The sequence below is a fragment of the Gavia stellata genome, unplaced genomic scaffold, assembly GCF_030936135.1.
Source record: "Gavia stellata isolate bGavSte3 unplaced genomic scaffold, bGavSte3.hap2 HAP2_SCAFFOLD_60, whole genome shotgun sequence".
Taxonomy (NCBI): Eukaryota; Metazoa; Chordata; class Aves; order Gaviiformes; family Gaviidae; genus Gavia; species Gavia stellata.
The window spans coordinates 652,331-675,375 of record NW_026776979.1 but is presented as its reverse complement, the minus strand read 5'-3'; the positions used below and the strand labels follow the sequence as shown (position 1 = coordinate 675,375).

The following is a 23,045-nucleotide window of genomic DNA, read 5'->3' as shown; positions in this document are numbered from 1 at the left end:
GCTGCCCAGGGAGGTGGTAGAGTCACCCTCCCTGGAGGTATTCAAGGAGCGTGTGGATGTGGCATTGTGGGATGTAGCTTGATGGACATGGTGCTGTGTGGTGTTGGGTGGGTTGGTTTTTGGTGTGTTGTGCCTTGTTGTTGTTGTGTGGTGGTTGGCTTGCGTGGGTTGTTTGTGTGTGGGTTTTTTTTTTTGTTTTGTTTTTTTTTTTTCAGGTTGGACTTGATGATCTTACAGGTCTTTTCCAACCGTAGTGATTCTGTGATTCTGTGATTCTGTGAATTATTGTTAATACATTGATTTGTGTAAGGTGTGGGGCTTTGTACTTCGCAGCAAAACTGTTTAACCTGTTTTTTGGAGATAGGTGCTTGTGGCTGCTTAAGACTTCCAGGTCTGAGAGCATGTGCGGGAGGATGTATTTGGAAGGTGTTTCATGTGTAAAGAATTTGGGCACAGCCAATGTTGAAATTTGCCACTGGTGTCTCTGTTTTGGGATTGCCAGTTGCAGAGAGGTCTTCATACCAGAGCATCTTTTATGTACTTGCCCTCTAAATGAATTTTCTTAGCATCAGAACTGCCTTCACTTTTAATTAACTTTTCTTCCATGCTTATGAATGTTCTTATAATGCTTGGTTGAGTTAAGATACTGAGGAAAGTTGGATAAAGCCAAAGTGAAGTAGTCCCAGTGTTTCTGCCTGTCTGTCCATGGCTTAATTCTCTTTGTGAAGCCCAAATGGGCATTGTTTTCAGAAAGGTTTGCCAAGTGTAACAGCAGTGGGATGTTTTTTCCAGCATGTATAGTCATGGAAAACCAGCACAAAACTTAGATTACAGTTAAGAGAAGAACAAGCAGCCTGTTGTCTGAGGAAGGCTGTGAACTGAAAATTACTTAATGCTGTCATGCAGAACAACTTAAGTGCTATTATAAACTGCCATAATTTCTTTCTGTTGTCTTACTATGATCTTTAGAATTCTTATTTTTCTCTTGCTTAAATGGATTTTTTTTACTGTGCTCACCGAGAGGGAAAATAAACCTGAAAACAGTGTATTTTTGCAAATCTCAAATGCTTGTTCTTAAATCTATAAAAACCTTGAACATTTGATCTAATTTTTAAGTAGTGAGAGCCTGCATTCATGTATGTGCTGTGTTGACTGGTGTGGCTATTCGTAAGTGCTAAGAGTTGTTGAAGTAAACCCAGTTTAATGCCTGCAGTGACCTTTTTCCTTTATTTACTCACAGACATTAAATAGAAAACAATTTGAACACGTATTTAACTATTTAGGAAGTTTAAGCTCATTTGTAAGGTTTTCTGCATTCACTTGCCATTGTTATAAAAGCAAAAACCTTCTAGCTGCATCCTAAGTTAGAAAGCGCTTTTCTCTTTCTCCTTAATTCAAATCAGGTGTCTTCCACTAAACTTTCGGAAAGACGATTTGAAGGGAATTCACAAGGATCGAATGAAAATTGGAGCACGTCTGGCTGACGTTGATCCAATGCAAACAGATTGTTCAGTAAGTATTTTTAGGTCATTGTGTCAGTGAGATGTTTCCAGTGTTTATGAAAGCTTTCAATAACGTGCTGTCTACAGCTACCTTGGTTTACAATTTTCTCTCAAGCAGTTTGAAAATTGCCCAGAGCATTTCCTTTGTGCTGACATACAATTTCTGATGGAACCTTATCAAGGTTGCAGCTTTCTTTAACATATAAAATGTGTTCTTTTGAATTTCTCTTTAGGTACGGTTTGATGGTGTGGGTGGTCTTTCTGACCACATTTCAGCTTTAAAAGAGATGGTCGTTTTTCCTTTGCTTTACCCAGAAGTCTTTGAGCGATTCAAAATTCAACCTCCAAGGTAACAGACATTGTTTCATAGAATCATAGAATGGTTTGGGTTGGAAGGGACCTTAAAGATCATCCAGTTCCAACCCTCTTCCATGGGCAGGGACACCTTCCACTAGAGCAGGTTGCTCAAAGCCCCATACAACCTGGCCTTGAACACTTCCAGGGTTGGGGCGTCCACAGCTTCTCTGGGCAACCTGTTCCAGTGCCTCACCAGCCACATGGTGAAGAATTTCTTCCTTATAGCTGATCTCAATCCACCCTCTTTCAGTTTTAAAGCCATTACCCCTTGTCCTGTCACTACATGCCCTTGCAAAAAGTCCCTCTCCAGCTTTCCTGTAGGCCCCTTTCGGGTACTGGAAGGCTGCTCTAAGGTCTCCCCGGAGCCTTCACTTCTCCAGGCTGAACAATGCCAACTCTCTCAGCCTGTCTTCATAGGAGAGGTGCTCCAGCCCTCTGATCATCTTTGTGGCCCTCCTCTGGACTTGCGCCAACAGGTCCCTGTCCTTACGTGGGGGGCCCCAGAGCTGAACGCAGTACTCCAGGGGGGGTCTCATGAGAGTGAAGTAGAGGGGAAGAATCACCTCCCTCGACCTGCTGGTCACCCATTTTCATGAGAATATTCAACTGAGGTATCAATATGTTTCCATGCTTCAAAATTTTCAGGAGTGTTGATGGGGTTTTTTAGCAGTAGTAAAAAGTAATTTCTTAAAAATGGATAGAATCCAGAATATATGTAGGATCAAAGATGTACTGTGTGGGGAGAATATACTTTGAAAGTGTCTTGCCTTTAAAAGGCAGGGTTGGAGTGTTTTTGTTTTGAGTTCTACGTACAAGTCAACTTCATTAGTTTATAAGCAGGAAGAAGGAATTACCTACTGGTAGTCAACTGTAATTTGTTTCTTGGAAGTCCAGTTGTCTCTCCCACCGACTCTCTTTTTTTTCAAGTGCTCAAGTATCAAGTTTACAATTGATAGGACTTGCAACTAGAACCTTGCAGCGTTTGTTGTACTTAGTTATGAAATGAAATTATTAGTTAGCTTTACATATTCTTGGTCAGCAAAACTCAATCATGGTATATTGAAATACGACTTTTAATCCTTTGCTTTCAGTAACTTTAAAAGTATTACAAAGAACGACAACAAAATCTGTGTTTTGCTTCTTTATTCATTTAAATTCTTTTTGAAACAGCAGTGTATTGGCTTTTCTAGCTGATGGCTATATTTATCTGATGGCTATATTTATCTGATGGCTATATTTATATATCCCAGCTTCAGACTTCCTCCTCATTTATCATCAGCAATGGGAGACCAAGTCCACTAACTTAAAGCTTTTTACGGGAGAATTAAATGCTTTACTATCAAATCTTGCCTTTTGTGAAAACAAGAATGAATGTGCCGTGTATCATTGAAGAATGAACTGGTGATTCATAAGTTAGCCCAGTCTTAGATTCTGTGCTGAAGTTTGTTCTTGTTTGGCTCCACTGTGCTGTAACCACCCCTGTTAGTTTGTCAGCAGTTTTGGAAGTGGTGTTCTGGGACACTACGATCATTTCTCAAGGTTCTGTACATCTGCATGATCCTCTTTATTCATGTTGTTTACTGCCTTGTTGAGTTGTGTAGGAACACAAAACTTCCATCTGGTTTGACTTTTCTCACGCTTCAGCTGTTACCGCTCTCTTACACGTCAAGTGTAAGCTAGAGAGAAGAGTTGTGTGTTGTAGGGATGAGGGTTGTAATAGGTACTTTGCCATGATGTTTTTTTCTTATGTGAATCTTTGGTATTTTTAATTGCAGAGGCTGTCTCTTCTATGGCCCTCCAGGGACTGGGAAGACACTGGTTGCTCGTGCACTTGCTAATGAATGTAGCCAAGGTGACAGGAGAATAGCCTTTTTTATGAGAAAAGGTGCCGACTGCCTCAGTAAATGGGCGGGGGAATCTGAACGACAGCTTCGTTTATTGTTTGATCAGGTAAGGTGGAAACGTGCCACGTGTTCTGTCCAAGTTGTAACTGTAGTTTTCTGTGGTCAATATTTTTAAGAACTCACTCTTTTTTGGATTTTGTCAGTTCCTTCCACTGAAACGGGATTGTCAGTGTTTCTTTTTTCAGTGGGTTTTTTAGGGGCTTGAAATCTTGAGATGTATTGGGAAAGATTAATAAAACAAATGAGAGAACCTCGCAAAGCACCCCCCCCCAAAAAAAAAAAAAACATCAAACAGCCACAAAAAAGGTTTCAAGAGGCAAGAGACGGTGGCTTTAGATCAGAGGGAAACAGATGCAGGCTGCAAGCATGGTCATTTAAATTCATAACAGAAGCTTGCTTCCAGAACCTGTAATTGAATTAAGTCCTGGCTCTGTTCTCGGTGGTTGCCAAATAGCTGTAAATACTACTGGTATGATTTGTTTCCTGTCACCCAGTCTCAGTGGGTTGACATAGCTGCTGTCTTCTGTTACTCATGCCACTTACTCCGTTAGCTCAATTAGTAGAGATCCCTGATGCTAGCTGGAAAAATCTAGCTCCAGTGACTTTCCAACCATGACGTTTTTCTCTTTAAAATTGTGCTGGTTTACTTATGTCAGTATTCCTGTGTTTTCATTCTAGGCCTACCAGATGCGACCTTCAATTATTTTCTTTGATGAGATAGATGGTCTTGCTCCTGTGCGGTCCTGTGAACAAGACGAAATCCATAGGTAGTACATTTTTTGTACCTACATAGAAGCTGCTTGATCTTTGTGAAAAGAAGACCACAACCTATTTAACTTCATGTGACACATTCATTTGTCCTGAAAACTAGTAATTCAATGCTACTAAACTTCAGATGGTTTTTAAACAATAATTGAAAACAATTCACTAAGCTTGATAGCAGCACAAGACCTGTGTTACCTTGTCTGGTTTTTTATGTCTCAAAACGAGTCTTTCAGTAAGGAGCATCTCATCAATAAAAGCTTGTCCTTTTTGAGTGGTCATTGGAGAAGGTCATGTAAAATGTAACAAAATTTACTAAACCAGTGAATGAAAATTACATTTTTCTGTTAGCTCTATTGTATCAACACTTCTGGCACTTATGGATGGGTTAGACAGCAGAGGAGAGATTGTGGTAATTGGAGCCACCAACAGGCTGGATTCTATAGATCCTGCTTTACGAAGACCCGGACGGTTTGATCGAGAGTTCCTCTTCAGCCTGCCAAATAAAGAGGTCAGAACTTAAACTCAACCCTAATGCTAATGTGGCAAAGTCCCTCTTTGTAACAAAATCACATAACAGTGCAGTATCCCGGAGCAGTTAAAGTCGAAATCAGTGTTGTACAACTTGGACAAAAGAGTGATGTCTGGAGAGAACTGCGTTGTGCTGTGGAGGGCAGATCTGGTACTGAATATATATGACTAAGATGATTTCAACAAGTAGGTAGTTCTAGAATTAATTTTGGTTTCACTGTGACCAGCCAAGAAAAGGGGATGCTGCTAGTCACCGAAATGTTTAAGTAAGGATCAATGTCTGAATTAGCTATAAATTACTGCTATCTCATCTGGAAAATGACAGAAATGGTGTGCACGCAAGAATTCCTTTTTGCTAACAACAACTTTTACCAAGGCTGGTGCTGGAGCAACTTAAGATTTTTCATTCCCAAAGCGGTTCATGTTTGCTTACTTATTTAATCCAATTAGGCACTTTCACCCTGAAGCGCTCTTGCTCTCAGTTCTTGGTTTATGAATGGATAGTGGACGTACCTGTGTTGGACTGTTCCCAGGCTGGGTATCCTGGGCGTTACCTATAAGTATTTGGGGATCTGACATTCTTACTGGTACTCGTTAACAGCGACTTGGACAAAGATGTGAAGTACACTGCACAGGTGCAGGGCTTGGGAAGCTTCTAGTTCAATGGCAATAGCTAAGCAATGAAAAAATAGGTATATAGCAACAAAAACATATTGGGGGGACGATCGTGTGCAAAACTGGAACCCTGTTTTTGTGGTTTTTCTCTGGCTACCGCTGAATTGCTTTTTCTTTTAGTAGCACTTTTTGGAAAAAGGATAAAATGCTTATTGGAGTGAAGGCTAATAAAAGTGCACTGAGCAGTGTAGTTAACACACACATTTGCCTCCAGTTTCTATCTGCTTTCAGGAACAGGAGAGGAGGTGCCATGAAATGGATATAATACACAGTTCCCTACTGTGGAAGAATTCTAGAAATCTGCCATAATTAATCTGTGTACCAGGAAATACTTAAATGAAAGTCTTGCTAAGATCAGACAAGAAGACAGGCAACATTTGACATTTTCTGGATCAATGCCACGAGTTTGAGTCATAATTATTGTTCTTCGTAGTAACTGTAGCAATTTGAAAGGTAGTGCTAGGACTGTCTTCCTTGAATGAACTGGCAGAAAACCAAATTTGATGAACTAATGAGCCTGTCAGCATGAGATTTTGCTGAATTGGAGAGAAAAAGTATTTTTATTAATGTGAGGTGGTTTTGTGTTTTGTTTTTTATTTTTAAGAGAAAACTTAGGACAAACCAAAATGCAACCATTTTGTTTCCAGGCTAGAAAAGATATTTTCAAGATTCACACACGAGACTGGACCCCTAAGCCACTGGACATGTTTCTTGAAGAGCTAGCTGAAAAATGTGTTGGTAAGTTTGAAAACAAAGTCAGTCCCTGCACGTGACTGAGTCCTAAGGAGTCTGAGCTTGTACCCGGCAGCACCCGAGCTCTTGTGCCTTGCTGCAGAGTGAGGCAGCTGACACGCCTTGGGAGCAAACAAAGTTAGATGCTTCTTTTCTTTTAATTTTCTTCTTGTCTCTCAGAACATTAAAGAGCTTTGGGGCATCTTCCTCAGGACTAAAGTTCTGATTAGGAGGCCGCTTCATAAGCGCAGGGTATCAGGCTGCGAGCCACGTAACAAAACTTCTCTGCAGTTCGGTAATGCTTTGGATTATCTCTTAGCCTGTTAATTTTTAGCTGCATACAAAGTCTTTCAGTGTTGCACTTTGGAAACCTTGGCCTTGACTTCTGTGTTGCCTGAGACTGACATAACATTTGATTCTTGTTTTGTTTATTAGGATACTGTGGTGCTGATATTAAATGCTTATGTGCTGAAGCTGCCCTCTGTGCTCTGCGCCGCCGCTATCCTCAAATATACAAAAGCAGTGAGAAACTGCAGTTAGATATTGCTTCTATTAAAATAACAGCGAAGGATTTTGTCATGGCTATGCAGAAGACTGTTCCAGCTTCACGGAGGGCTGTGGCTTCACCTGGGCGAGCACTATCACCTATTTCAAAACCACTGCTTGAAAACACACTAGCAAGAATTTTACAAGCCTTGCAGAGAGTATTTCCCCACGCAGAGCTTGCTCTAAAGAAGGGCCAACAGCAAGGTATAACAATAGTAGCTGCTTCTTTAAACTTCTGCCAAAGCAAAAACTTCCGATTTGTGCAATCAACATACAGAAACCTCTCAGCCATAATGACAGTAGGATTTTATAATATGCACATGCACGCCTTTATTTCAGGAATATCGTGCATAGTTTTTATTCTGGATTCTAAACTGAAGTGCTGGATGGGAGCTGTGAATGACTCGCAATACATAGGAGAGAACTATGCATTCTCTCCTAGAGCACCCTGTTTCTCACAGTAGCTAATATCATGTTTATCATTCATAGAGATGGATTTAAGGTTTAATGTGTGAGGCACCTCTTTCAAAATAAATGTTTAAATGGGGGGAGAGGGCATTTTTACATGAATGCTTCTAATTCCTGTGAAGAATGTCAGAACCACAATACAACTATAAGTGGTTTAAGCTAAATATTGTTACAGCTATCGTGATTTTTAACCATAGTCTCCTAATTTGAATGTTTGTGGATCACACTGTACGCCTGCACATGAGATCAGAATGTTTCAGTAACGTATACTCTGGGGCTTGGCTTGCATAGCATATGTGAGCTCACACTCCTGACTGCATCAACCCTGACCAAGTTGTCTGTCGGTTGGTGACAGCAAATAAATTGATAAACTCGCTGCACTCCTGATTAACGGAGATCCATGAATAGTTAGTTATTATCCTAATCCCTGGAGAATATCCTGCCAGTATTACTCCCAGTAGAGCTGGTAGATTGTTTGCATTGGTGAAAGAGGCAGAAACCCACCAACAATATAAAAGCAGAGAGGCTAAGGGATTGGTAATTGCATCCCGTCTCCGTTGTCGGCCTTTCATGATCTCTTCCTTCGGGGATCTTTGAGGAGCCTTATTTAGAAGATGTGTTGGTCTGTATATTCTGACTCACTAGTCCTAGACAAAGGGAAGTCTGTGGCCACCACATTCACTTAATTTCCCCACATCCAGTGGGGGAACCTGCTCCAGAAGGAAGTGGCCTTGTTGGGTTCTTCAGGTGCCTAGGAACTACAGAAGTTCCTAATCATCTTTATTCTAAGGAAGAAACCTCCTGTTGTTTTCACCAACAGAGAGAGAATACCTTATGCAAATCATGTGATGTAGGACAGCTTTGTAGAGACTTGTGCAATCTCCTTAGATCTGTGGTAGGATAAACTCTTCAGAAAATAACATTCTGCATGTGCCCTCAAATGAGGAAATACAATATAAGGGGTCTCCAGCACTGATTTAGAAGCTGTATTAATGTGAGAGGAAGATATGGACTATTCAGGAAAGTTAACAAACCTCTCTTGTCTTTCAGACAGTTTAAATCATATTTTAAGAAATTATGCAATTGACAGTGATGAGGAATCACCATCAATCTTTGAAGATAAGCCAACTCCTGAAATGCCTGGTAGACAAAAGGAAAAATTCCTCAATTTTAGCAGGTACATATTTGTCCCTTTATGTTTGCATTATTAAGATGGCCGTGTCTGTAAACAGTTTTGGTGTGAGGGGTGGTAGATGAAGAAGTAGAGGGGAGGGGTGTGGGGGGGTGATCAATATTTGCAAGAAGTAAGCGTGAAGATCCAGCTGGGTACTGAGGTTCTAATGGAGTACACTGCCATAACCCATCAAACTGAATGGCCCAGCCCTCTTTTCCTAAGTCAAAGTGGTCCACAGACTATTAGAATGTGTTGATTTAATCCATGGCATTCCTTGAAAGACTCAAGACCAAAGAAACGTGCTGCCTGTCCTTTTAGCTAAAAAAACCCTACAGATTTGTGTAGACATCTTTTGCCCTTCTAATTTCCAAGATTGTTAAACCAGCAGCGAATTATGTAGCAGAAACAGAACTGAGAAATGGTTTGTTAAAACACTGTGAGAAAAACTTAAACAATGTCTGCATTTTGTACCTTTAACCGACTAAGTTTATGTTAACTTTTTAACATTTTAATGTGGAAGTCATATAAGCTGACAGTTGAAAAAACAGATTATTGTCGTCACTGGTGGGTCAGTTATTTTTCTCACTTTCTATTGCTGCGCTGTCCAGAAAATCTTCTGACCTGCTGAGCTTGGTTAGGTCTCTAGATCTTTGACTTCAGCCAGCAAAGGTACAATAGTATTGTGGTGGAAAAAAACGAATGCTCTTCACCAATGTGTTTCATGCTAGTAAAGCAGGATTACTAGGAAATTAATAGACAATTCAAAGATGAAACATTAGAATGACTGACTAAAATAAATATACATCTTAATACATATTGAGTGTACTGCTGTAATTTAACCAGTCCATTTGTGTACTTCTTCAGATACAGCTAATGTGTTTCAGTGCCCACGTTAATTTTTTTCTAGAAATGTTGTTCTACTCCTTCCTTCCCACTATCTCCAGTAACTATGGCCAAATTTCAGCTAAACTAGACAGATGTAGAGATCTCACAGCTACTTAAACTCAAGACCTACTGAAAATCAGTGTCTACGGGCAGTGAGGAGATCCAGATAGGCGTGTGCTGAGAGATAGAGTTGTTATTCTCCCCCATATCGGGTTACTGATGAGTTGTCACATGTGTATTTAGCTGGACAGTCCCCCTGTATGATTTAAGAGCCGTTACTTAACCCAGCCAAAGGAACAGCAGACATGCTGGGGATTGGCAGGATTTCTTAAGGGAGGTATGGTACAAGTTTTTTAAAAAGAAAATGGGCTTTGACAGTGTTCCTGATCACAGACCAGCTTATTATTTGCTGGAACATGGAGAGTATTTACCGAAAGGGAAAAAAAAAAGAAAGAAAGGTGTATAGGAAAAAACCTTATCCTCTGTGTGCCTATTCATCACCTCATTTTTAAACTTGTTTTCTTCTTCCTGTTCTAGAAATGCTTATTACCAGCCAACATCTTGCAGGCCACGGTTCTTACTAGTTGGAGAGCCAGGATACGGGCAAGCTTCTCATTTGGCACCTGCAGTAATACATGCCCTGGAAAAGTTTCCAGTCTATACACTAGACCTATCTGTTCTGTTTGTTAGCATGACATCATCGGAAGAAACATGTGCACAGGTACCTTTTTTTCTCTTTAATCTCATAAACTAGTAAAGTAAGCAAAATTCATTGTTAATGGAGGTGGCCTGGTTTGAATGTGCTGTTAGGTTTACTTCTGTCTGAAAAGCCACTTTTCTGCTAGATCAAATGATACCAAATGAGGATGTTACATGTGGCCGTATCTTTCATTCCAAAGGAATGGAAAGTGAGGATGTTGCTAGCAGCTTGGGAAGCTGGGAGGTGCTGCTAATAAACCCCTCTTTATAGCAAGAAGTCCTCCCCATCTCGGTGGGATCCAGAAAGTTGTTTTCATTGCTGCTTAAGAATCTGTGCTCCCAGTAGATGGCTCTGCAGCAGCCTGACTGCCTGTCATGCACTTTTTGTAACCTTCATTTTCATTATATTTGTAAGGCAATCAAGCTTTTGGGGAAAAGAAGTGTTTCTTTTCTTATATATACCTATACAGCTTGTACTGCTGCAGTATATGCAGGAAAAGCGTTAAAATTCATGGAACGCTTACGTTTGTTTTTCTTATACTAGAAATTAAATATAAGCAGATTTAGTGCTGTTTTCCTTTTTACTTTTAGGCAGGAAATCCCTTTCATTGTTTGACATCACTGTATTAAAATATTTTCACCTTTAGTAGCAGCATTTGAGAGCTCTACAAGTAAGGATGGACATGTTACATGACTGGAGACTCATTTGTCACATAAGAGGAACAATTCCTTTTGTGTTATGTGATGGTTGCACCTGCGGTCATATAACTAGCATGTCTAGTCACTGCCCGGATATACCACGTGCACTTCCCATCTTGTGACAGGAACTCCCTGAATATTGATAATCTGAAAGGGTGCACGGAGAAATTTGTCATGTGAAAGGACTGTTGCCGCTTCCCTCATGTGGTAGATGCATGTCCTCTTCTGTGATCGAGGTACCATCTGTAGGCAATGGCTTGTGGTCTTCCGAAGCACGTAATCTGGTCTGATTGATAATGAGAGGCTGTGAGTGATTTAGCTATTCAGGCAGCTATTCAGACTGGTCACCTCTTATAAAATGTACGTGAAGTTATGAATTGTAACCAGGCTTCTTTCACAGTGTCAGCCCTCATCTTTTCACATAGGTCTTTGCTTGTTCAAACTGTGCTTCAGAGTGACTTGGATATGTGCGCACCCTGAATTGAAAATGGTGCAGTCAGAGTCGTGTAGTGATTTACCCAGGCTAATACATCTTGCTCAAGGGTTAGTCTTGTTTTTTCAGGCACACCACCACAGCAGCTGAGTTGTAAGGCTCTTTAGGCATTACCTTACACCTAAGTAGTTTTGAAATCAGGCAGAGATTTCAGGTCAGTTTCTGTCTGTGTAGCAATGTCCATATTTGAGTAAAGTGAAAATTTTGCCTTATTGTTAAGGAGTTGTTTTTTGTTGGATTGTTTTGATGTTTTGGCTGCATGTGCTCCTATTTCATAAGACAGTTTGACTGACACGTAGTTATTTATTAGCCTGTTCTACATGGTTTAGTTTTCTTATCCAAGCTTTCATTTTACCAGTTGATGCGAGAAGCACAAAGAACAGCACCAAGTATCATTTATATTCCACATATCCATTTGTGGTGGGAGGCTGCTGGAGCTACATTGAGAGCTACTTTTACAACACTACTGCAGAACATTCCAGCATTTGCTCCAGTTTTGCTGCTTGCAACATCTGATGTGTGTCATGCAGATCTCCCAGAAGAGGTATTTCTGTTGATACTTTTCTTACTTTTTTTAGTCAGTTTTTTGTTAATTTATAAATCCTTTAAACGTTGGAGTACTGTGCACTCTTAAGCAAATTCATACTGTTATTACTCAGGCACCCTAACCAGGTCTCTTAAAATTTGCTTAGACAAAACAATGCTTGACAGCATTTGCCTAAAGTGTTTTCTGAGTAAAGAGATTGACTTTGACCCAACTTTTTCCCCCTTCTCACACACTCATGCTTATTAGACAGACATAAACATTTACTTCAGACAATAATTCCAGTGACTTCAAGATTGTTAGGTATGTACTTAGTCAAGAATATACGGTGCTTGAAATGTACATGGGAAAAAGATACTTTTACTGAAAAGTGAAAGATAGTTTTACAGAGAAAGTACGATGGTCACACTCTTAATGATGGAATGTAATTTCAAATTTAAATTCTTTATTAAAAATTTCAATTTCTTTCTTCATATCAGTGAAAGCTTTACAAATCAGAAAGCTAAGTTCCAACTTCTGTTTAAGTAACTTGGAAATCTATTTTTAGTTGTATTTCTTAACAAAATTCAGTAAGAGTATGTGCTTAGCTTTCTAGGTATCTGAGAGTGTGCATTAAAGGAAGGTGTTCAAAATGTGAATATGCTGCTCTGATTATTTTGTCTCATTTACTGGGGGGGAGAGAGGGGGTTGCCTAGATGTGTTTATCATCAAATGCTTTGAAAGGGCTTAACTTTCTACAGAAATTCTTCTACGGTTAATAAATTCTTTCTAAAATAAGTATTGAAATTCCTTCCATACTTTCTGGTAGTAGAGATTGAAAAATGGAGTAAAACTTGGAAGTGTGCAGCTTTAGACACCTCATTTAAATTAATTTAAAAAAAACCCACAGCACCTTACCAAAAAAGCCCACACTTGTCTCCTGAATCCTGCCTGTTCCTTCGATAGCTGCCATAAAGATTCAAACTAAAGGACAGCAAGGCAGGTAAATACAAAATAAGCAGTCTAGGAGGTGCTGAATGTCAGCACTTTATCAGTGTATCATAGGGTCCCTTCATTGAGCTTTAACTCTAGAGGTGTTCTTTAGAGAAGATACTTTAATTTGCCATGCTAACCTATGAAAATCCAGCCTTTTAAGGCCAAGAAGATACCTTTTCACAGTTTGTCTTATCAAGGTGATTATTCGGTTTAATTTGGAAAGGCACTCATCTTTTTGGAACAGAACATGAATTTGTGTGACCTTACATCTGAAATATCTTTTCTCCTCATGCTTTAGATAAAAGAATTGTTTATTAATGATGATGAAGTGTTCAAAATCCAGTTGCCTAATGAGGAAGAAAGAAGAACATTTTTTGAGGACTTAATTGTAAATCAAACTGCTAAACCTCCTGCATCAAAAACTAAGACAGGTGAGGATATTCTACATAGAAAACTTTGCTAACTGTAAGTTAACAGCTCTACAGCATTTGCTTTGGTGGTAATTTTCTATCAATAATTTTTCATAGGCTTGTATTTGAGTACCGTAAATTGACTAAAAGTTTCTGATTCTTTTAAGCTTGGCAGACATTGGAAGTACTGCCTGTAGCACCACCGCCTAAGCCTCCACAGCTGACAGAGGAAGAAATAAGACAGCTGGAGGAGCAGGAGGAGGATATATTGCGTGAACTGAGGATTTTCTTAAGGGATGTGACTCGTAGACTTGCCGGTGACAGACGTTTCAGAGCATTTACAAAGCCTGTCGACCCAGAGGAGGTAAATTAGTGTTGATCTGTAATACCATTTTATCTGGGTGTATTCATAATTTCTGCATGTTTATATTTCTCAGAGTTCGTGTGCTCTTTATAGGAAGGTTTGTCTTTGTTTTTAGGACCGTACTATTCTGATTTTTCAAGAAGCAGGAAGTTTGCTTTTACTTTTGCTGACTCCTTGAGGCCCTCAAATGTCTGTTATTTGAGTTTCACTGAAAGCCCCGGGTTCCTTCTGCAATGCCTTCAGAACTTTAGAATATTTCAGTTGGAAGGGACCTATAACGATCATCTAGACCGACTGCCAGTTAGACCAACTGCCAGTTAGACCGACTGCCAACACAGTTCACTCATGAAAAGGCTTTGACATGTAGGCATGTTACAGCACTGAAAAGCAGAGAGATCTCTTTCTTTATAATTATAAACAGTATCTATAGGACTGTTTTAATAAAGCCTAAAGCTCTTTAATTGACTGTCAGTAGTTTCTGTGAGAACAGGAGTAAGAACAGCAGTTTTTAAAATAAATTCTAAGATTCTATTCTCTGTTTCATCTGGGGCTCCTCCGTATAAGATCAACCATAAGGGCTGTGTGGTTTCTTCTTCTTCCCATACGCTTCTGTCTTTTTTTTTTCTCATGTAATGTATTGAATAAGTCTAAGCCAGGGGCATATACTTCAAAGTCAGCTGTCGTTTTAATAGAGCTTTGCATTTCAGCAAAGTCCTGTTCCCCTAAACATCCACTGACTTGTCTTTCCCTTTACTTCTAGTTTCTGAGATGTAAATAACCTAAAAAAACCTAGATGTCCTCATCTATACTAGTCATTAGGCTCCTTTTATGGTCTGAGTAAAGAAATCGGCACCTCTCGGTCCAGTTATCTCATGCAAAAGTAGATGCCTAGGACAGATACTTCAAAGGTGCATTCCTGCACCTTTTTCTTCCCGCCAACAACAAAGAGAATCTCGGGTGACTCTACTGAGAAAGCTTTCTTTGCTGTGATTTTCTGAAGCGAAGTGAAATGAATCCCACTCTGGGTGTCTGCTCCCTTCTCTGCCCCACACGTGCTTCTGACCTCCCTGCTTCTTGTTTTTCCCTCTTCTGGTCTGTCTCTTCAAAGCCAGTTGAAATAGCCCTTCTATTTTCAAGCAACTAACTGGTTAATTTCCATATCTTTGGATGTGTCATAAATATTTGGGGTTTTGAAGAAGTCCTTTATTTTACGTTATTAAAATAATGTTGGTAGATACTGTGTTAAATCTCTGAACACGCATATTTCATTTGTAGGTACCTGATTATGACGCAGTTATTAAACAGCCCATGGACCTTTCGGCAGTTCTCTCGAAGATTGACTTGCACCAGTACCTAACTGCAGGAGATTTCCTAAAAGACATCGATCTAATCTGCAGCAATGCTTTACAGTACAACCCAGATAAAGACCCTGGAGGTGAGAATGTGTTTTTATCCCTAATTTGGAAAAATTAAAAATGTATAAATTGATAAACGTCGTCTGTGGACAGTAGACTTGGGATTAGATCATTTTAAACATCCACAGAGAGCATTTCTTGCCAGGTTGTAAATGTTGGAGCATTAAACTACTTGGACAAGAAATTGTGATAGAAGTGTTGATCAGTAACTAGTGCTTTTGCTTTAATGATTAACTTTTATGTTGTTATGCTGAAAATATTCACTGAGATAACCCTTCAGAACCTATCTATGAAAAGAGCAAAATCTTTCGATAAGTAATCAAAATAAAGGATTTCATCAGCTGGTAGAAAAGACTCAGTTCTGACTGTAAAATTTCAGATCGTCTCATTAGGCACAGAGCTTGTGCTTTGAGAGATACTGCATATGCCATCGTGAGAGAGGAAATGGATGAAGATTTTGAACAGCGCTGTGAAGAAATTCAAGAATCTCGCAAGAAAAGAGGTATGGTTTTTGACGCTAATGATTTTAAGACTTGTCTCGGTATTTGTAACCAACAATGCAAGACACAATTCTTTGCTATCTGTTCTTTATTGCAAGGTTGTAGCTCTTCAAAGTATGCTCCGCCTTACTACCGTGTAATGCCAAAGCAGAACTATGTTCCTGGCTGTGAGAAAACAGACCCAAAGTGTAACGAAAAGATGAAGATGCCAGCAGCGCCTGTAGATTCCAGTACACCGTGCTCTGAAGGCAAGTTGCATTTTATTCAGACTTTCCTGGAGAAGGTGCTAAAGTCACTGATACCTTCTCTGGTTTTGTGACATAACAGGTTTCTGTGATGCCTGGTTCTTCGTGCCAGAGGCGTTCAGTGTTTTTAATTTGCTTCAAAACGTGAGATAAATCCAGAGGTCATTCATTCGATAGAGTTATGAAGTTCAAGTACAGTGGATGGTTTACATTGTAAGACACTGGACTTGATGACCCAACTGACATTTAACGGCTCCTAAATTGCTCTCTCTTGAAGTCAAAAATGTTGTACATGGCAGTTTCTGAATACTCAACTAGCTTTTAGTTACGAGAAACAGTATTTTTCCCTTCCCTGCCCTCAAATGCTAAAATCTATGCCACCTCTTAGTGTGATTTCCAACTGAAGGGGGAAAGGGCAGAAAAATAGGGGAGCAATAATAATAGATATGTAAAGGAAAGACAATTATTTCCTCACTTTTCCTGTGAAAAGGACATGAAGGAACAAAGGGACTTGGGTCTCTTTCGGCTAAAACGCATGACATGGTGTGAACTTTCCTGGTCTCCATAACAGGACTAGGAATTTTGCCATTGACTTCACCCATGCGCTTTGTGCAGTACTCCGTCGATACAAAGAACGGTGGGTTTTTCTGGAAGGCAAAAATGCTAAGTTTGTTTTAAACAAGGTTAACAGAAAGCGTGTGAGGTGTAAGTCTTCACAGGCAAATTTTTCTCCAGCAAATATTCCCTTAAAATTGTCTCTTTAACTCTGCCCAACATGTGTTTAGCTTCTGAAGTTTACAGCTTTATAACCGATTTGAAGAAGGGCTCGTCTCCAAATGCTTTTCTGTTCATCTATATTAGTTCACGTAGTAAGACAGTAAGCAACTTCACCTAATAACTTTGCTTTCTGGTCATACTTCCTATCTAAAGTAAGAATTCTCTGCTCATAAAATCTTGAAGCTGATGGTTTTGTGAGTGAAATTCTGTAGCTGGCTTTTTAAAATCTAATAGCAAATTGACCTCATTAACTTGCAACTCTTTCTCTAGACATATGTAGGGAGACAGACAATGTTACCTGAGCTCCTTTGATAATTTTCCTTGTAAGTCAAGTAAGATGAGGATGCTGGATTTTGAAGGAAGAACTGTTCTGGTAATGTTTTGGCTTACTTCTTCTGATATCTCTTTGTAGAGATGTCAAAAAGGAAACGCAGAAAGAACAAAGCGTCTTCAAGTATCGCAGCAAAGAGGAGGAAATTTTAGTTCAATAAAGAGAATAAAGTTCCAGAAGACCAAAATGAAGCAGAGAGTGCGGAAGAGTCTCCAGAAGAACATGTTTCTAACATGGATTGCACGGAAGTTGAGTCCACGCAGGATTCTTCTATGGAAGAAAATGGAAGCGTACTTCAAGAATGACAGAAAAATGGGCATGAAAATAAATCTGGGTCAGAAAACGAAAGAGAGAGGGTTCTTCTTGTGGCTAAATCTGCTTCTGAAAAGAAGAGTGTCATGCTTTCTGAACATTCAGACCTAAGAGAGGACAGTGAAATGCCAGATTGCCAAATAGCAGAAAGTTCTGAAGACGGAGATTCAAATGGTAAGTGAAAGGTCAAACAGGTCCTTTAGCTCCTTTTTCTTCCTGAGGAGGATTACACTATTTATTAGGAGGGGGGAGGGGGGGGGGGGAGAAGGGGAGGGGAGGGGAGGGGAGGGGAGAGGAAATATTTCCAGTCGGAAGGGACCTACAATGATCATCTAGTCCAACTGCCCGACCAGTCGAGGGCTGACCCGAAGTTAAAGCATGTGGAGGGCACTGTCCAAATGCCTTTTTTTGGGGCACTGACAGGCAGGGGGCATCGACTACTGCTCTAAGAAGGACTGTTCCAGTGTTTGACCACCCAGGAAATGGTGGGCATAGCCCCAGGAAAAGGGGGAGAAAGCAGCACGGGTGGGGATAGCAACGCCACCTGCACTGTGAGAAACACCAAGACTTTTTTGGCAATTTTCAAGCCTTTATTTTCTTTTACTGCCTGATAATTAGACTTAGAGGGCTGGCAGCCCTTGAGGGCCGGCACATGCCCCAGCTGCTGGCCCACCCCGGTTTCGGCAGTGCCTGGGGCATTCTTCTAGTGCTGCCGGCGGGGTGGCCTCTTCTTGGCTAGAGAGGAAGCCTCGGGGCTGCCAGCCCTCCTCTTCGGGGGCCGCCGTGGCCCCCCAGGGGAGTGGTCCCTGCCCCGGCTGGGAGTAGATGGATGTGCCATGGCCTCCTCGGGATCCTCCGGGGGCTCTTCTTGCTCCCCAGGAATAGGAACGGGGGCAGAGGGAGGGCTGCCAGGACCCCCACGAAGGGCAGCTGCTGAGGTGCTGGGGAGGTCGTCCACATTGGTTCCCTCGGAGCTGCTGGAGGGGGCCGGGACAGGTGTGGGAGACCCTCCTCGGGAGGCAGCGGGGCTGGGGGCAGCCACGGGGCTGCCCTCCCGCTCCCCGGCAGCATGGCCATCCTCCAGACCCAGCAGACGGTGGGCTTCCCCACTGCACCGTCGCACAGCAACATTAATAAGTTGGTGCACAAATGTTGCCGCACGGTTTTGGAGGGAGGCCCCCAGCAGCTGGACCAGTAGGTCTTCATCCAGCCCAAAGAGGACCAGGAGGGGCATGACGAGGTCCTCCACGATGGCCACCAGCGAACGCCGGTTCCCAAAGATCCGTCCCAGCTCCTGACGCACCCAGGTCAGAAGGGGCTGGAGGAGAGCTGGGTGGTCCCGGAAAAGGGATGCCCAGGTGTTGGGCTGGAGGCCACCCAGAGAAGCCCTGGACACCATCCCCACAGGCTGTGGTAGTGTCGCTGCAGGGCTGTGGGCAGCTGGATGGCCAGGAACTCCTCCTGCCTGGTGGCTGACGACGGATGAAGCCACAGGTGGGACAACATGCTCCTCAAAGTTGTCGTCTGCCCACACCGAGTGCACGATGGAGAGGATCCTCCTCTTGCAGAGGGGGCACTCGGGCTTGCTCTCAGCCCACCGCAGGATGCACCCGTAACAGAATTGGTGGAGGCATGGCATCACATAGGCGGCATTGTCCCAGCTGTCCAGGCATATTGGACAGCAGTTCTCCAGCTCCGTGGCCATGCTCTCTATGTGCTGCGGTGGGCTGGGGGGAGCTGGCGATGTCAAGAGGCTCCCTCGCACCGGTGCTGCAGCAGCGGGTGTCACACTAGAAAAGGAAGAGAGGCCACGGTCATTGGGTGGCCTGGCGAGGGGTGGAAGAAATGCCCAGGTCCCTCAAGAAGGAAACCCTCCCAGCTCCCCAGGGTGAGGTGTCCCCGCACAGCTCACCTCTGCTGCTGTGAGGGTGCCTCCTGGGTACCCCGGCTGCCTAAAGCTGGCAGGGCCGGGAAAATCCTTTGACGGCTCTGGGGTTGGACAAGGAGAGCTGCAACAAACAACTCCCTGAGCACGACACCAGCACCAAAGGTCTCGCTTAACACTCCAAACCTCGCGAACTCGCTCAGCTGGAGTGCTGGCACGAGCTGGCTGGGTGCGACTCGGCGCCCAGATATAAGCAGTGGGGGACGCCTGGTCACAATCCATCGCTTGGGAATATCACAGTCCGTCACTAGGTGACATCACAGTCTGTCTCTCCGGGACGTCTCAGTCCATCCCTTGGTGACAACAGAACCCATCGGTTGAATCGGGGATTCAGTGACATCAGAATCCATATCTTGTTGATGACACTGTCCCAACGGGCCATCCTCGCCCAAGGCGCTCACCCTGGCAGCGCTGCAGCCCCAGTACACACATCTGGGGTTACCGCAACACCAGTGCCCACTCCGTCCCCACACCTCTTATCTTGTGCTCGGCATCGGTGTTTCACACCAGTTACCGAGGTCTCAGCCATGTCTTCCCAGAGCCCTGTCAGGTCGCTCTGGCCATGGCAGATGTCTCCAGGCACATACGACAAGAGGGTTCATTGGGTAACACCCCGTGCCTCCCTGGGAGGCTGCGGGACAAAGTCCCACAGGCTCTTCCCACACCCCAGCATGCTGGCCAGCCCTCGGGGCTCCCCTGCTTCCTCCCACAGGGATCAAGGGCAGCACTTGGCTCGCTCTCACAGTTTTTCTCCTGTCTTTCTCCCGTAGCCAGAAGGCACAAGGGTGATGCCCTCTGCTCAGCACCCATCAGGCCTCATGCTGGTGCTATGTCCCATGTGGGATCCTGGACAGGAGGGAGGCCGACATAGCAGAGGGGCTCAGGGGAGGCAAGGAGGGTCTGTGGGGCTGGGGCTGGTTCAGCATGGACCAGAGAAGGTGTTGGGGCACCTCACAGCACATGCTGGTGCCTATGGGGAAGGTATCAAGGGGATGGGGACAGGCTCTTCCCAGCACTGCCTGGTGGGAGGGTGAGAGACGGTGGCATTGCCTGAAACTAGAGAGGTTCAGGCTGGAGGTAAGGGATCAAAACCAAAATCCCTGTGAGGATCATGAAGCACTGGAGTGGGATGCCCAGAGATGAGGTAGGATCCCTGAGCCTGGAGGTCTTCAAGACCTGAGTGGCCACAACCCAGAGCACGGCGGTCACAAGCCCGTGAAGGGGGACTCGCCAAAGTCCCAGAAGAGAAAGCACTGCCTGTAGAAAATACAGCAAAAGTTTCCAAAGGTGCACCAGCTTCCAGAAGCTGCAGTGTCAGAAGCCACTTTCTGGTTTCCTTCGATTCAGCAGCTTTCACAAACATTGATTAAAAATAGAATAGAACAGAACAGAACAGAACAGAACAGAATAGTTCCAGCTGGAAGGGACCTGCAACTATCACCTAGTCAGACTGCCTGACCACGCCAGGGCTGACCAGAAGTTAAAGCATTAAGGGCATTGTCCAAATGCCTCTGAAACAGTGACAGGCATGGGGCATCGACCACCTCCCTAGAAAGCCTGTTCCATTGTTTGACCACCCTCTTGGTAAAGGAATGCTTCCTAACATCAAGTCTGAACCTCCCCTGATGCAGCTTTGAACCCTCCCCACGCATCCTGTCGCTCCCTCTCCACTTCCCCTCCTCAGGAAGCTGTAGAGAGCAATGAGGTCGCCCCTCAGCCTCCTTTTCTCCAAACTAGACAAACCCAGAGTCCTCAGCCGCTCCTCATAGCACATGCTTTCCAGCCCTTCCACCAGCTTTCTTGCCCTCCTCTGGATGCATTCAGGGACCTTAACATCCTTTTTCAACTGTGGGGCCCAGAACTGCACACAGTACTCAAAGTGAGGCCGCACCAACGCTAAATACAGCAGGATAAACCCCTCTTTTGACCGGCTGGTTATGCTGTGTTTAACGCACCCCAAGATGAGGTTTGCCCTCTTGGCGGCCAGGGCACACTGCTGACTCATACTGAGCTTCGTGTCAACCAGCACCCCCAGATCCCTTTCTGCAGGGCTGCTCTCCAGACACTCTGCTCCCCATCTATACTTGTGCCCGGCGTTCCTCCATACAAGGTGCAGATTGCCCAATGCTCCAATCTATCCAGGTCCCTCTGCAAGGCCTCTTGTCGCTCGAGAGAGTCAACAGCACCTCCCAGTTTGGTATCATCAGCAAACTTGCTAATGGTGCGTTCAACTCCTGCCTCCAGACCATTGGTAAGAATATGGAACAGAACTGGCTCTAGGACTGAGCCCTGAGGAACACCACTGGTGACTGGCCACCAGCCAGATGTAGCCCCATTCCCTACAACCCCTTGAACCCTGCCGTTCAGGGCCATTATTTGAACTTAGTATTTTAACAAGACCACAAAAGTTATCTGTCTCTCCCATCTTCTCCCACGTCCAGTTAAACAAGTGTCCTCTAACTCTCAAAGAAAGGACATAAAAGTAGCAAACTTCCAATAAAGGAAAGAACACATAACTAACGTGAAATAAACAAGGAATGGAGAAATATGACAGGGAATTAAGTAATACATCACAAATACAAATAAGCTTAAAAATGTTGACATAAAAAATGTTCTTTTTTCAATAGCTATTGCTCGAGCAAGGCACTCGAAATTTCTTGCCAATTATGTTTTATTCCTCTGTCTTAAATATACATGTATAGTTCTAACTTTTCACTGACTGTTTTTGAATGTTTTACTTTTTTATATTATCTCTTTCATATTTTTCCCCTCCATTACTCTGCTTCCTCAATAATTTATTTAATTGATTCTTTTCGTTCAGTTTTCCTTCCTTCATTTCTTTTCATTCTCCTTCCTCTGGGTTCTGGATAATCTACATCATCTGTGTTTCTAGTCTTTTTTTTTTCCTCTGCATCCATTTGGTGATGAGTCAATGCCCTAGCTGGAGCAAAAGGAAATAGGCTATCCCAGGCATACTCTTACGGAAGTTGTCTAAGAGAAAGCATAGTTAACTACAGTTCTACATTTTTAAGCCTGTGCTTTGTAAGTGTCCAACTTACGTATATTTAATTTAATGTTACAAGTAACCTATTGCTACTAGAAAGTAGTGCTCAGAAACAATTTAAAGTCCGTTTATGGAAAAGCTTTACAAGGCAGCAGCTATTCAACAGAGTCATCGAATCTATCAGATATATTTAAGTAATACTTTCCTGTCACATTCTGATTATCTATTCTCAGGCATGCAACTTTTTGCATCTTAATCCCGTAAGATTAAGGTGGGCAATCTTATTTGCTTAGCTTACTATAATCATCTACTTATAAAAATGCACTTATCATTGGACCCTTTAAAAGGCAGGATTTCACTATTTTGACACTCACCTGCACCCTCACACACCCGCCTCCCCTCCATTTTCAGCCAAGATCATCAACCACTGCTTCAAGAGGAGTCAGTTAAACCCTGCCACTGAGGCTGAAAGCAAGCTGCCTAGGACCTTCCAGGAGATCTCCAAGAAAATGCATTAATAAAAAGAAAGAGGAGGACCTTTGCACTGCTGTTTTGAGTTTCTCCCTCAAATGACACTGGGCTTCCCGGAAAGAACATGTTAACAGTTTTAGGAGATTGTATGTCTTCTCTGTGTCAAACGCATGGGAAAACCATAGGCAAAGCCATGTGCTTTTTTAGTGTCACCTACCATAGTTTCTTCTGTAGGTTTTATTAGATCCAACAGCAGTAAGATTCAGATTTTTTGGAATGATTCTGATAGCCTTTGATAATTATTTTCTCTAATTGTAGATAGTAA

General features: G+C 42.8%; 1 protein-coding gene across 1 annotated transcript in view; it reads left to right on the top strand.

Moving 5' to 3' along the window:
* Window positions 1-22,767, top strand: part of LOC132321551 (ATPase family AAA domain-containing protein 2-like) — a 28,154-nt gene extending 5,387 nt beyond the window's left edge. Inside the window, exons 2-17 of the mRNA XM_059835048.1 lie at window positions 1,404-1,512; window positions 1,736-1,851; window positions 3,635-3,809; window positions 4,442-4,530; window positions 4,877-5,036; window positions 6,379-6,469; window positions 6,899-7,208; window positions 10,074-10,257; window positions 11,786-11,971; window positions 13,245-13,377; window positions 13,524-13,720; window positions 14,996-15,155; window positions 15,515-15,637; window positions 15,734-15,883; window positions 16,452-16,517; window positions 22,661-22,767. Of these exons, the coding sequence (XP_059691031.1) occupies window positions 1,404-1,512; window positions 1,736-1,851; window positions 3,635-3,809; window positions 4,442-4,530; window positions 4,877-5,036; window positions 6,379-6,469; window positions 6,899-7,208; window positions 10,074-10,257; window positions 11,786-11,971; window positions 13,245-13,377; window positions 13,524-13,720; window positions 14,996-15,155; window positions 15,515-15,637; window positions 15,734-15,883; window positions 16,452-16,517; window positions 22,661-22,767 (2,356 nt within the window). The remainder of the gene's footprint in view (window positions 1-1,403; window positions 1,513-1,735; window positions 1,852-3,634; window positions 3,810-4,441; window positions 4,531-4,876; window positions 5,037-6,378; window positions 6,470-6,898; window positions 7,209-10,073; window positions 10,258-11,785; window positions 11,972-13,244; window positions 13,378-13,523; window positions 13,721-14,995; window positions 15,156-15,514; window positions 15,638-15,733; window positions 15,884-16,451; window positions 16,518-22,660) is intronic.
* The last annotated feature ends 278 nt before the right edge of the window (window positions 22,768-23,045 follow it).